Source organism: Mytilus trossulus, chromosome 2 (genome assembly GCF_036588685.1).
Source record: "Mytilus trossulus isolate FHL-02 chromosome 2, PNRI_Mtr1.1.1.hap1, whole genome shotgun sequence".
NCBI lineage: Eukaryota > Metazoa > Mollusca > Bivalvia > Mytilida > Mytilidae > Mytilus > Mytilus trossulus.
In genome coordinates, this window is record NC_086374.1 from 47570531 (window position 1) to 47585263 (window position 14733).

General features: G+C 29.9%; 1 protein-coding gene across 7 annotated transcripts in view; it reads right to left on the reverse strand.

Moving 5' to 3' along the window:
- Positions 1-863: 863 nt before the first annotated feature.
- LOC134707431 (transient receptor potential cation channel subfamily M member-like 2) overlaps positions 864-14733 on the reverse strand; it is a 58094-nt gene continuing 44224 nt past the window's right edge. For 5 of the 7 annotated variants that reach the window (XM_063567162.1, XM_063567164.1, XM_063567159.1 and 2 more), the window contains 11 exons: positions 14070-14196; positions 13190-13334; positions 12150-12264; positions 10890-11047; positions 8991-9082; positions 7811-8008; positions 6857-6962; positions 5917-6060; positions 4599-4712; positions 3830-3844; positions 864-2575 (listed from right to left, as the gene is read on the reverse strand). In XM_063567162.1, the coding sequence (XP_063423232.1) occupies positions 2459-2575; positions 3830-3844; positions 4599-4712; positions 5917-6060; positions 6857-6962; positions 7811-8008; positions 8991-9082; positions 10890-11047; positions 12150-12264; positions 13190-13334; positions 14070-14196 (1331 nt within the window). In that variant the 3' untranslated portion in view covers positions 864-2458. The remainder of the gene's footprint in view (positions 2576-3829; positions 3845-4598; positions 4713-5916; positions 6061-6856; positions 6963-7810; positions 8009-8990; positions 9083-10889; positions 11048-12149; positions 12265-13189; positions 13335-14069; positions 14197-14733) is intronic. The other 2 variants (XM_063567161.1, XM_063567165.1) reach the window with 1 other exon arrangement.

Below are 14733 nucleotides of genomic sequence, written 5' to 3' on the forward strand. Positions count from 1 at the left end.
TTTGTTACGTTTTGAGGACGTGTTTTTCAACAGACTGTTGGCATTCCAATGGGAAGAAATTGTGTCCCTCTACTTGCCGTCTTGATTCTTTATTATCATGAGGCTAACTTCATGCAGGAACTTCTTAGGAAGAAAGATAAGAAGTTAGTGATAGCCTTTAACTCTACTTTCCGCTATATAGATGATGTTCTTTCAATAAATAATTCAAAACTTGGTGATTATGTGGAACGCATATATCCCATCGAACTAGAGATAAAGAATACTGCAGATTGTTAAGACGGCCTCATATCTTGACTTACATTTAGAAATTCACAATGAGGGTTGGTTGAAAACAAAACTTTACAACAAAAGAGATGATTTCAGCTTTCCATTTCTGAGACTCATCAAAGTGAGAGTGTAAGCGCTTTAAAACCAGGTTTAATTCACCATTTACTACATTTGAAAATGCCTGTACCAAGTCAGGAATATGACAGTTCTTGTCCATTCGTTTTTGACGAGTTTTGTTATTTGATTTTTCCATGTGATTATGGACTTTCCAAATTGATTTTCCTCTAAGTTCAGTATTTTTGTGATTTTACTTTTTTCTAAGTAGCAACATTCCAGCAGCACCTGCATATGGGGTATATATCTCCCAATTGATACGATATTCCCGTGCTTGCATTTTCTATCATGATTTTCATAAATATGTGTGTTTCCTTTAAAAAAAATGAACTTTGATTGTAGTCCAAATCTATACATGGTAATGTTCTTTGAAAACTAAAAGTTGTTAATTCTAAAAAGTATTTATATAAAATAAGCACTTTTTCGACATAAATTTTATAGTTTTACTAACTTTTTATGATAATAAGTTTAAGTAGAAAAACAACAGAGCTAGCAATTTAATTTTCAAAGTATATGAATATAAAAGCAGTCAGACTGACTGAGCAACTGAACTTCAAGACATTTTAAGTTACAAATAAATCAATATAAAATAAATATTTGATAAAATATATAAAAACAAATAACAAATTGAGTTTGAATAAATAAGAAAACAAATGGTCTTGCCAACTGGCAGACTTTCATTTATTGGAAATTTATGAAAAAAGGAATGCTTTCACAATAAAGAAATATAAAATATGTTTGAAATGTATATGGAAATCTTATGTTAACAGCAAGAGCTTTAGAGTTATAGCACAGAAAACTATACTTTTGCTAGTAATACCTGTACATCTGAAAGTTCTAAATCGAATCAATGAAGGAAATGTTCATATTATGACAACCTAAAATCTATTCCTGAAGTGTGAAATGTTGATATTTATAAATAATATCCACACTCAGATTCAGATTTATACATCTACAGTCTTTGAAATATCACAGCTTACATACAATATTTCGCATAATAAAACTGTAAAAACAAAAAGAACTGTCTCACCTGTAAGTAGGTTTTATAATAGTACAATGAATATTTTAAAATCAAAATGACAACACTTTATCATGATGGTCAACTGTTCAAAACTTTCAAATTCATTTAGCCATGATGAATGAGGATGTAAAGCCAAATAATCTTATCTTTTCAGTTCATGATTTCTTACCCTTATTTTAACAGTCTATTTTTATACATATATTTTTAAATTTCAAAATTTATTTTATATTTCTATAAGATCACGAAAACAGTAATAGTCTTCATATACCATAGAGATTCTAAACATCTTTGTATAAAAAAAACAAAATGTCTTTAAATGACTAGAAAATGGTATAAGGAAAGCACACTTAAGTTTTGATTAAAAATATATATAAAAGCTATATGTTTATAACTTACTATGTACAATAATCATTACAATAGCAGGCACAGTGTTTTTTTTATAGATTGTGTTCTTCAATACACTAATATAACACTCATGTTTTGTAAAATTTCAAGAATGTATTTTCATGTCTGAGAGTGGGTAAGTAAAATGTATGTGTTAGGAAAGTAGATAACTCAGGGTCTCCTCTTTTATTATAAAATTAACAAGAAAAAAGATACTTTAAAAGACATAAATATTTCTCCCATGAAAATAGCAGACCTCCATTATTTTTCAAAATAAACATTTAAAATAGTTAAGGCAGTTCCTCTACAATGGTAAAGTATAACCCTTCAGATTTAAAAAAAAAATAAGAATGTCATTTTGGTATTATTATAAAATAAACAGGAAGCATCTTTTCTGAAGTATTACTGAAGTAAAACAATCAATTGTACCCAATGTGAAAATTGTGAAAAAAAATAGTTCCTGAGCATAAACTGTACTAACTAAATCACAGATAATTGCAATAAGTAAAATATCAATATCATAGTTATTTAGAAAAAAACAAGTTTGTTCTTCTCATGATCTTTTCTGTACAATGTTTTTCATCAAAAGCATGAAAAATATATGCTTTCAATAAAGACATATATTGACATTTTAATTTACATCAAGCTTTATTCCTAAATAATATAAGAAATTTAAAAAGCAGCATTTAACTTGTCTGCCACCAGCTTTACAAAATAAGCATGGGCAGCATGTAATGTCATGTTAGCTCTAGCTGTTAACCACGTCACAGCATCTACACTCTCACCAGCCTGAAAATAAAAAAGTTAATAAATTAATGAATGTTCACTAACAATTTTTTTTTTTGGAGACAGAACTTGATGACTAAATAATGAAAAACTTCTATCTTTGTAGAAAAATAATATTTCTATGAAAAGAAAATCATAATAATGCTTAAATCTAAGGCAATTCAAAACATTCATTGCCAAAATTGGGAAAACTTACACCTTACACTACATGTACTAATTCTACTGACTACATGGGCATTTTGCTAACAAGTGTTTCATAGTGCTGCTCTAGTCTCAAATATTTGAAAATTACAAAACCTAATTAAACTTTGAAGAGCTGATATATATATATATATATAACTGCCCAAGATATGAATTTAAGCCTACTAGTTGACAGTTCTCTTACAAATATTCACATGCATTAGAAGTCAGTTACTCCACAACCAAGGAGTTTAAAGTTCCTTGTACAATAATTTGAACGATGAAATGTCATCGATACTCAAGAAAAACATCATACAATAAAAAATTATAGATCTCATTGAATATAAAGGACATAAATTAGTAGATGTGCATGACAGAAGTACAAATAGAGACCATGCTCATACTAACATGTACATTCTACTACTATACAATATTCAATATACAAGAGATTGTAATGAATCTATTTATATGGTTGATATATACACCTTGTAGTATTAATAAGCCTTTTCTTTTTTAACAGCATTAAACATGTCTGCTTATAAATAGCCAAGCATCAAGTGAGCAATTATATGTTCTTTTTTTTTTTTTTTTTTTTTTTTTTAACTTAAATGGATAGAAGAAAAAAAGTTTTTTGGTTGATATTTTATATTGTGGTTTAGCCAAAATTTTCTTAAAATTTTCATAAAAACTGGTATTGAAAATGTATTCTTCATTGAATATGAATTCCTAGTTAATCTATAGCAAAGAATCAATTAAAATTGGTATCCTACAAATAATTGAATCCACAGTAAATGTTATCCTGTTTATGATTAGTGCCTTTTTCCTAATGCTTGCAGATAAAAGACTTTAGTTTGCAAATGTCAATCTTAATTACAATCATTACAATGCTTGGGCAAAAGTTTAAATAAACAAAGAAAGCAAACAAGCTAACCAAAATCTCAAGCTGCGAGCATTAGGAAATATTATTTACAGAAATAAGTAAGACTTTGTTAATAATGGTTTTTATTGAACTAGGCTTCAAGCTACAAGAATATTTTTTTATGTTTTGTTATGACTACAACAATTGTATGTACTTACACGTAATCCTTGATTCTAATAACATATATCATATCAAAATACAATGTCTTAAGAAATACATATCTTAAGCTAACAAGTACAGGCCTTTAAATGATTAGCACAATACAACAAAATTGACATAGCAAGGGCCATTAGAAAATATATCAGTTAAGTAACTTAAAATATTCATCCCTCTTAATTTGGGACAGTAGATCAATGTATTAAATTAAAGAATTAATGTCAACTTGACCAACAAAAAAAAGATATGCGTATAAAAACAAGAGACTGCACAAGCTGAAATGTCACCTTCTTAACTGACCATTGTTTTTATGTTGATGGTCTTTAATATAAACCTTTACAAAATTATCATAGAAACTTAACATGATCCAAGAGAATGAGATCAAGGTAAGATAAACCAGACCCGTCAGAAATGTTCACCTTACCATCATACAATACACTAAATATAGTTGACCTTATAGTTGCTAAGAAACAAACTTATCCATGAACACTTAATATAGACCAATGAACCATGAAAATGAGGTGAAGATCAGATGACACCTGCCAGACATATACACCTTACAATTATTCCATACAAAAAAATATAGCTGACCTATTAGTTATAGTTTAAGGAAAACAGACCAAAATACAAAAACACTGAGCATTAAACTGTGAAAATACGTTCAAGGTCAAATAAAACCTGCCAGACTGACATGTACTTTGTTAAAAATTTCCATACACCAAATATAGTTGACCTATTGCACAAGTTTGACAAAATTCTGAAATCAATTACCTGAATTTGAAATGGATGTAAGACTTCTCCAGTGTTGTCATGGTAATTATACACAAGTGTTTCTAACCAAGCATTATCTGTATTCCTTGGATCATCAGCATAACCTTTAAATATCTAAAATAATAAATTGTATGTGCACTTTATAAGCATGTATATTATTTGTGCAGTAAAAACTGAAATAATAACTGTCATACAAATGAAGAAAGTACTAATTAACTGATAGCATTAAGTGTTGTCAGGAGGCAGACTTGTGCAAAAAAGGCTATAAAAAGATGTGGTATGATTGCCAATGAGACAACTCTCCACAAGAGACCATATGACACAGAAATTAACAACCATAGGTCACTGTACGGCCTTTAACAATGGGCAAAGCCCTTACCACATAGTCGGTTATAAAAGGGATATTACAGCTAAGTTAAGATAAAGCACCTTCATTGCCAAATGTGTTTGTCCCTTTATTGTAGTCAACATTAAAACATTAGTTCTGTTTCTATCATGTCTTAGAATGATTGTCTTTTAGGTGTAGTACCACCAAATCATGGTACGTCACATCTGGTTGTATACGAAAATAGGTCGAAACAAATATTCCCTTGAATTTGACAGTTGAGGTTAATTAATCCTACATTTTATTGCAGTAAAACATTTCTGTTTCATAAACATACTTCTTGGGTATTTCCAATGACTATTATTTTTATTTGGGGTTTCTATAGAATATTTTGTAAACTTAATGTTACATGGTTCCTAAACCTTGTTAACAGGTTAGATAAGGGGAGAAATTTGATTAATTAACTTCCAGTGATTGGTATTTTCTTGTATGCAATGAAATATTATGTGAAACTTTTCTTTAGTACTGGACAGGATAAAACTTTACTCATGCCAAGTTTTTCTTTATTTGAAACAAAGATAACTTCTGAAATTTTTTTGGAAAAGTGCAAAATTAACAAAAACTAATAGAGTAAAATCAATGGTGGTATTACACCTTTTGGTGAGTTGTGGTGTCTTAGAATTTTTTTTATGATACAAGAATAAGGTTAAATTTGCATGTAAAATATTGATGACATTCCCTGATGATATTAATACAGCTTTTTATTGCACATGGGCTATTACAAGATATCTCACTTCAGGTTGAAATTGTTTTACAGCATACAAAGATACTGATAGTTGATGTATTTTGATGTCAACAAAAAACTTAAAATGACATGAAAAAGTAAAAATTATGTTCTGTGTCTTGTTACAATTTGAAGGGAAAATATCCTGTCTTCCAGTGCTATTGTTTAAGCCAAGACCAAGCACCTATTTTAAAAAAAAAATTATTTACCAATTCTCCTTCTTCAAACATGATTTTTAATTGATCTTTAATTTTCTTTTTATGTTCTTCATTGTCCATCAGACCACCAAGAGCCTCTTCTTTAAACTCTGCCTTCAGGCATTCATAAACATTCTGTCCTGGATCTACCATACCCTAATAATAAAGAAAACATATATTGTTGTATGGATATATGCAAGAGGTGCCTGATAATTATCACAATAAAAACACTTTTTTTAGTAAAGTTTTACCCATATATTACAATGTAACAGTAATACTTATAAGGACATTATCTTAAACAGCTTTTTTGGAAAGTAAAAAAAAATACAGTAGACTTGTTACAATTAATCTGGTAATCATAATCAAAATACTTCAACCTTACTACGAAATATTTCTTTAAATGAAAGAGTTTTTACAGAATTTTATCATTCAATACTAATTTGAACATTTTTGTTTACAAACAGCATTAACTTATTCAAGGTAACAATATCCCAACGATATTTACTTTCTTTTCTTTATGATTTTCAAATCAAGAGGACAACAATTTCAATTTATACATTTACCTTTTTCTTTAGTGTCAAATATGAACAAATGAACTTCGAACAAATATGAAACCAACCAGTATGTGTCCATAGTACACAGATGCCCCACTCACCCTATCATTTTCTATGTTCAGTAGAGTGTGAAATTGTGATAAAGCTATAATTTGGCATTAAAATTAGAAAGATCATATCATAGAGAACATGTGTACTTAGTTTTATGTTCATTGGATTTAAACTTCATCAAAAACTACCTTGACCAACAACTTGAACCTGAAGCAGGACAGATGGATGGATGGACTCACAGACTGATTACTATTGTAGGTGGGGCATAAAAAAACATTACTCATTTTGGACATGGCCTACATTTTCTGATACCGACTAACAAAATGACAAACAAAAATTATACTTACTCCAGGTAAACTACACAATTTGTTGTCACTTCGAATTATGGCTATAAATTCAAACACATATTTCCCATTATCTAGTATTTTTTCACCATTGGCATTTCTCTTCCATCTGTAAAAATAATGATAATTCTCGTGAGCTTTCTATTTAATTAAATAGTTTTCAACATAAACGTCTTTTTTTCTTCAAATTTATATCTTACACAAAATATTATTCTAAGTAAATTAATAGTGAAAAAATAGGCAGCATATATCTTAGGAAATAAATCTCTCGAGCATATAAATGACTTCAAACACTTTTCCTGTAATGAATTCCTGTTACATTGTTGTATAAGACAAAATTCAGATGCTAGGTCCTTACGTACTAATTCTATTTATTCATTAAGTGAAAAAATAAAGAAATAAAATAATCCTTTTCTTTAAAGTCATATGAAACAAGTGAGTGCTGAAAAATAATGTTTGTCCAATTCTGGAACCAATGCATTTATATTTCATACACTTAGTCCTCTGTACATGATTTTCTAATTTTTTACGCAAATATATCTTATAATTTTTTTTTTTTTCTCTGTCTGTTATGATTTAACAAATATGGCTTCTCATTAAATGTCACCCTATAGTAAACAAATACCAAAAAGCATGGGTATTGTGCACGTGTTTAACATGTACAATCAGATAATTGCTTATTTAATGACAGATCCATGCATATTGAGATCACCAGATTTTTACGAGGAGGGTTACGCTCAGGTCACAATGAATACGGAAAATATGTTGGCAATTTGCTTCCTGGAAGAAAGCAATTAAAAATAAGTAAACTTTTTCTAAATGTGGACAAATAAAAGAATTTTCCTCAGAAAAAAGTATATGCACATAAGTTGTTTAATGAAAACTATCCATTTAGTTATAAAAAACATATGCATATATTTTTTCAATTTGAGGTTTCTTATGACTTTAAATAATTACCTTGTAACAATAGGATCCCCAGCTTGGTTTGGTCCCCATCTACCAAGCAGACCCCTACCAATCATTCCTGTTCTACCCATTGGGTTTCTGGGTATACCATCTATTATTTGATATTCACCAAGATAACTTGTTCTGTTATATTTACAAGACTCATCATATGCATTGAATTTGATTTTATTCAACCTCTTCTTTGGTGATCTACAATTCATTAATAAATTAATAGAATTTTAATCTTATTATTTTTATTTAAGAATATAACACCTATATTGAGAAAATATCTAATGGGTCTAGTAGTACAAATAAAACAAGACATTAAGTGCCTAAAAAAATACATAAGTTAACCCTTTTTCAACTGATTTTTATAGTTCGCTCTTATTTTGTACTGTTATACCACTGTCCCAGGTTAGGGGAGGGTTGGTATCCCGCTAACATGTTTAACCCCGACACATTATTTATGTATGTGCCTGTCCCAAGTCAGGAGCCTGTAATTCAGTGGTTGTCGTTTGTTTATGTGTTACATATTTGTTTTTCGTTCATTTTTTTACATAAATAAGGCTGTTAGTTTTTTCGTTTGAATTATTTTACATTGCCTTATCAGGGCCTTTTATAGCTGACTATGCGGTATGGGCTTTGCTCATTGTTGAAGGTTGTACAGTGACCTATAGTTGTTAATGATTGTGTCATTTTGGTCTTTTGTGGATAGTTGTCTCAATGGCAATTATACCACATCTTCTTTTTTATATATTTCCATTAATTTCTAATGTATCAGTAGGCAATGTTTAAGTTCCAACTTTCAATTTTCTGCTGTTTTCATAATCTGAACAGGGATTTGAACTCATGCTACTAAGATATCAGGGCACCAAATCGCCTTGCACTATGCCTACATGCTATAGCTGTAGCTAGACCATCTAGGCTGGACAAAAATCAAGCTTTCAGCACTGAATGTTTCATGTTATATATATACATCATAGAATCAGACTTCTACAGGGGTCAGTTAAGCATACATTTACAGAGCAATGAAGTCAAACTTATTTGAAAAAAGTTGAATTGTAAAATGTACTTTGTCTAAGACCTCATAAGGGATAATTTTACTGTATGTATAAGAACTGCCTACTGGTTTCAAATATGTTCAGTAAAATGAACAGCTATTATTTGTATAATTTACAATACGAAAACTTACAGATCTAACAGATCAATATGATCTGCCCAGGTTGGATTGGCTTTAACCTCAGGAGCTTCATAATACACAGGCTTGTACTCTGGCCATGTGATCTACAAGAAAAACCTCATACATTCATGGTGTGTTTGATCAGTTTGTAGCTTGTTATTGGAACATAAAGAAAACATCATTCATTAGTAATATTTCTTAATTGATGAATTATGTTATAAATAATTGTACAGAAGGTTATTCTTATCAGAAGGCACTTGAAATATGTTTTTGGGGTGTTTGTTATGACCCCCAAATTAGACAAAAAGGACATATTAGTTATAATTTTATTCATTGACTGATAAAGTAATAAGTGGCTTTCAAAATGAAAATAAGAAGAGTGGTATGATTGCCAACTCTCCACTAGAGATGCCAATTGTTCAAGGGCTGTATAGCCAGTTAAGGTCGTTAAAAACTGTTTGTCCACTAGAGACCAAATGACATAGAAGTTAACAACTATAGGTCAATGTTCAAAGCTATATTCCTATACATTGCACCTTTTCACAGTATTCATACTGAAAACTGAGAAAGTAATGAAAATCCCAGGTGAACCAATAAGAAATGTTGACAATTGACCGCGGATTTAGATGATGGATGCCAAGTGAGTGCAAAATCTCACAATGGCCTAAATTCCATACAAGTCACATTAAATTTAATTCATCATTTTCTTTCTTAGTCCAGGTCTATTTGCTGTCAATTTAGAGAAATTATTGTATGAGTTTATGAAGGTTGTAAAGGGGTATTGGTAAAGGGTGTCCCTTCATGATGAATAACTGTAAAAATTCTTGCCAAATGACGTTAACAGTAGTTTTTGGTGCATGATGATAATATTAACACTTACTTTAAGACAATAAAATAACTACTGAATTTGACAAATCATGTAAAAAAAATTCAAAAAAAGATAACTGTAACGATAATTATTTGAGACCTCTGACGAAACACTATAAGGATATTCTGACAAATCACGGTAAAAATTTTAAACAATTTGACCCTAACTATAGAAAGCATTCATACCCGCATTTATCTGCAGATTTTTGGAAACCGAGCAAATATGCATGATTAATTTGCGATTTCTGGAAAAACTTCTTACAGATATGTGAATTAGATATCAAAATGAAAGTTCTTGTTATTGCAAAACTCAGCCAATTGCATTAAAAATTTGTGAGGGTCCGCATAACCCAGTGTCACGCCTACTTTTGCTGTTAATTGCAGACTCAACAAAAATGAGGGAAAAAAATAATAAAAAATTCTTCTCAATACTATCTTTTGATTGTAAGAAGCTTCTGTCCATGTTTAAAAAAAATCCAGGATAGTTTATGAATCTAATAAATGTTTTAAAAGCAGACTGTATGTAATGTTAACTGGAAGAAAAACTAAGTCCATTTATAAGTAAAATACAGATAAACGGGTACAAAATTTTAATTATTTAGATACTAGCTTTTGATCATACACAAGCTTCTTTCCAAGTTTGAACAAATCCAGAATAGATTAAGAAAGTTATTAAACATTTTAAAACTTTAACCACAGAGTGAATGTAATGTTTCCTGGCAAATAAACTAAATCCATTTATAAGTTAAATACAGGCAAACAGGATTTTTTTTTTCTACAAAATTTTCTTCTGGATACTATTTTATAATCATAAACAAGCTTCTTTCCAAGATTGGTAGAAATCCAGGCTAGTCTAAGAGAGTTATCAAAATTTCAAAAACTTTAACCACAAAGTGAATATTTGTGGCCTCCCCTGACGCTGCCACCGCTGACGGAATATAGGATTGCTATGTCTTACTTTTTCGACAAAAGTTGAAGGCTCGATAATAAAAAAACCTGCAAAAATTCTGACTTTACAGAATCATGTCAACACTATAAACTTACTTCCCAGGAAGCCATATCTTCAGGTACAGGGAATTTCTTTATACCAGTACCAACATAATTAACACTACGAGACTTAGTCTGAGTTTCTGTTTGCTGGCTAATCATACTCTGTACATACATTGAATCTTGTTCTTTCTGTAGCTTTTCCTTTTTCAACTCTGAAGAATAGATATTATTCAAATTGTGGTCAAATATATCACAAAAGCTGACATAAATCAAATATAAACATATAGCCTGTTAGTAACAAAAATATACAACCTATACCTTATGATAAAATTGAGAATGGAAATGGGGAATGTGTCAAAGAGACAACAACTCGACCAAATAAAAAAACAACAGCAGAAGGTCATCAACAGGTCTTCAATGTAGCAAGAAATTCCCGCACCTGGAAGCGTCCTTCAGCTGGCCCCTAAACAAATATATACTAGTTCAGTGATAATGAACACTATACTAATTTCCAAATTGTACACAAGAAACTAAAATTAAAATAAAACAAGACCAACAAAGGCCAGAGGCTCCTGACTTGGGACAGGCGCACAAATGTGGCGGGTTAAACATGGTTGTGAGATCTCAACCCTCCTCCTATACCTCTAACCAATGTAGAAAAGTAAACCCATAACAATACGTACATTAGAATTTAGTTCAAGAAAAGTCTGAGTCTGATGTCAGAAGATGTAACCAAAGAAAATAAACAAAATGACAATAATACATAAATATGTTGAGAATACCTGTTTGATCTTTAAATCAAAACAGAATGAAGAAAGCTTTCTCTTTCCCACTTAATTACAACGGTTTACTGAACAAATATGTGTTTTGCTCATTGAAGAAGGCTGTATATGGAACTGTAAGTGTTTAAATTTTCATCATTTGATCTCTGGTGGACAGTTTTGTCTCATTGACAATCATATCAAGTCTCCTGATCTTATACTGTCTTCACAAATATCTTGCAAACAACTAAACCTTTAGAAATGATTGTTATGGGGAAAATAGAGGGTGCCTTGGAAGGCACTAAAACAAAAAATTGGGGAGTTGTTTAAATACATGGTTTAAAAGTGTCTATTACATCAGGTCAATTGGCAACATTAAAAAAATCATAAGGTCAAGTATATCAGTCTAATAGAAAAACCAAAATTTAGTACAATGATGAAGTGGTATTCAAATAAATATCTAAAACACTATGATAAATATCAAGCAAACATTTGCTGTGTTACATAAACAATGAATGGTTTCATGTTAACCACAACCAGCAATAAAACCTACTTTCTTTTTCTTTCTTGGCAGGGTCATAGGCCTCCGGAGCAGGACCATCTAGTGATATTTTACTTTTCTTCATGGCATTTACAATCCATTTCAGTGATTCTGCTGAAGTCTGAACCTGGTAAATAATGTAGAAATGAAATTTGTTATCTTTATCTCGACCTTCTAGTTTATATTATTATTAATTAAAGTTTTATTCATTTGCAATATTTGTATTTGTAGTTTTATGACCATTTAAAATATCAAATAAGTGTTTTCCAAATTTAAACGGATTACATATTCAACAAAAACGTCCCTAAGCAGAAGTTCTGGATGCAATATGTTTCAAATTCTATGCAATTAAAAAAAACATGTTTAATATATTTCTTTTGCTCTTGAAGATTAACTGAAATTTTGATATTGGAAATTCATTTTTGTTCTTAAATTTCATTTATCAAAAGAACAAAGATTTTAAGAAGCAATCATGTTGAAATCTTAACTCCACAATATTCGATGGTTATTTATACAATCAATGTCCTAAAATATCAAGGATAACTATCAGATACCTCTCAAATAAGGAAAATTAATCAATGGTGGCATCTGGGAAACAAATATTTTTTGACAACTTAAAATATAGATGAGAAGGCAAACAGAAGCAATAGCTTTCTTATCCACCAATTCCTAAAAATATTGATATTGATAAAAATAAGCTGGTTTACAGTATCAAGTTTGTGGTTTTGCCAAAGATTGCATACAAGCCCATAGAAAAAAAATGTGGTATATCTTACACCCATAAATTCCATGAAAATTGGTATCCCACAAAAAATTATAAATCCACAGTATATTATATGTCAGTGATTTAAAAAAACTAATACCTATTTGGCCTAAACTGACATTAGTCATTTCAAAAGACCATTTTCAAAACAATAAAAACAATAAAAACAGAATAACCTTGATATTTATAGAATCCAAACATTGCTTTAAACCTAATGAAAATTATTATAAATCATAATTGTCAGGTTTTCCCATATTTGAAGTTTCAAAATTCCACAATTATTGTGTACCTGGTCTTCTAAACTTCTGAGTCTTTTATCAAGTTGTTCAGGCATTTTAACAATAGGCTGAATATCAAAGTTTCTAGCTCCTGATACCTGTGATGGTTGACTGGTTTCATGGACCTCGTCCATCCTTACAAGAAGGTGATCTAATCTGAAATTCAAAATTGTTTAAACATAATTGAAACAAGTGTGGACACACAGAAAAGTCTTGTCAACCAACCATCAGACTTTTATGTAAACCTTGCAATGAATTGTTTTATCAGTTATTGATAAATCAACTGTTTCATTTTAATGCAAGTTAATCCAATTAATATAGCTTTCTACGGTAATTTAAATTTGTCTATATTTGACATTTCGTGTCCTCTTATGACTTGGTCTTACTGTACTTATTGTTGAAGGCTGTAGAGTGACATATAGTTGTTAGTTTTTACATTATTTGATCTCAAGTGGAGAGTTGTCTCATGATCTATCCTGGAAAGATAAACTTTTTGAACATATGTTTGTAAACAGAATTTTTTGAGGTTGGTTTACAGTAAATTCGGAAATTAATGCAATGTTTTCATTATTGCTATAAAAATGTGACAGGGTTTTAATTGCAATAATTCAAACTTGTATTTGAAATTTTTTATTTGAATTAAACAAGATTTTTCTCAATATCTGAAAAATTAAATTCACATTTTAGTCCGAAATGACAAAATCGCAATAATAAATGCACACAATAATTTCTGATTTTACAGTTTATGCTAAATCTGTACCATAAATCTCAATATCTTTCTTTAAAGGTTTACAAATTGTCATTAATATTTAATTTAAAATGAACGGATACAAGTGTACAAGCTAAAGACTTAGCCCCTGACACCCACCATGTAAGATACATAATAGCTACCTTTCGTGTGTTAACTGCATTTTTATTTCCAGTCTTTCTAAATCCATCATTTCAAGTTTGTGAAGATAAGCATCTGCGATCACATTTTCCCACTGTATCAACTGTCGTTCATTTGGAAATCTCTTTACTGTAAAATAAAGATTGAGTGTGAAAAATAAGGAATTGATTATTGTAAATTTTTGTAAAATGCTTATGTTATAGAATTTTAAAAACAGTTACTAAATTGGAAAAGCTATTTTTCCAAATTGTCAATATATAATCAATTCTAATTGTGTAAATTTAGATGTAGAAGTCACCTATTATCTATTGAGATTGGAAGGTGACGGAAAGGTGGAATAACGTATCAAGAAATGATCGTTGGGATTCAAGAGACGAAGGTGATGAATATCATTATATTATGTCATGAAATGCTTTACATCAAGAAAGAACAAGGTTGTTACCACACTACTGTACTCTTTGTCTATAAATATCAACAATTGATGAGCTCTAAAAACTATATTGTTCTTGAAAAACTATGTACATTTGTAAAATTATAAATGTGAGGGTCATTCCTCCTGGTTAGTTTGTAATTTAATGGTTATGTTTATATTGTTCACATGTGCTTTAATATTTAATGTAATTGTTTATATATATATATATATTCTATGTAACTATGTAACTTGTA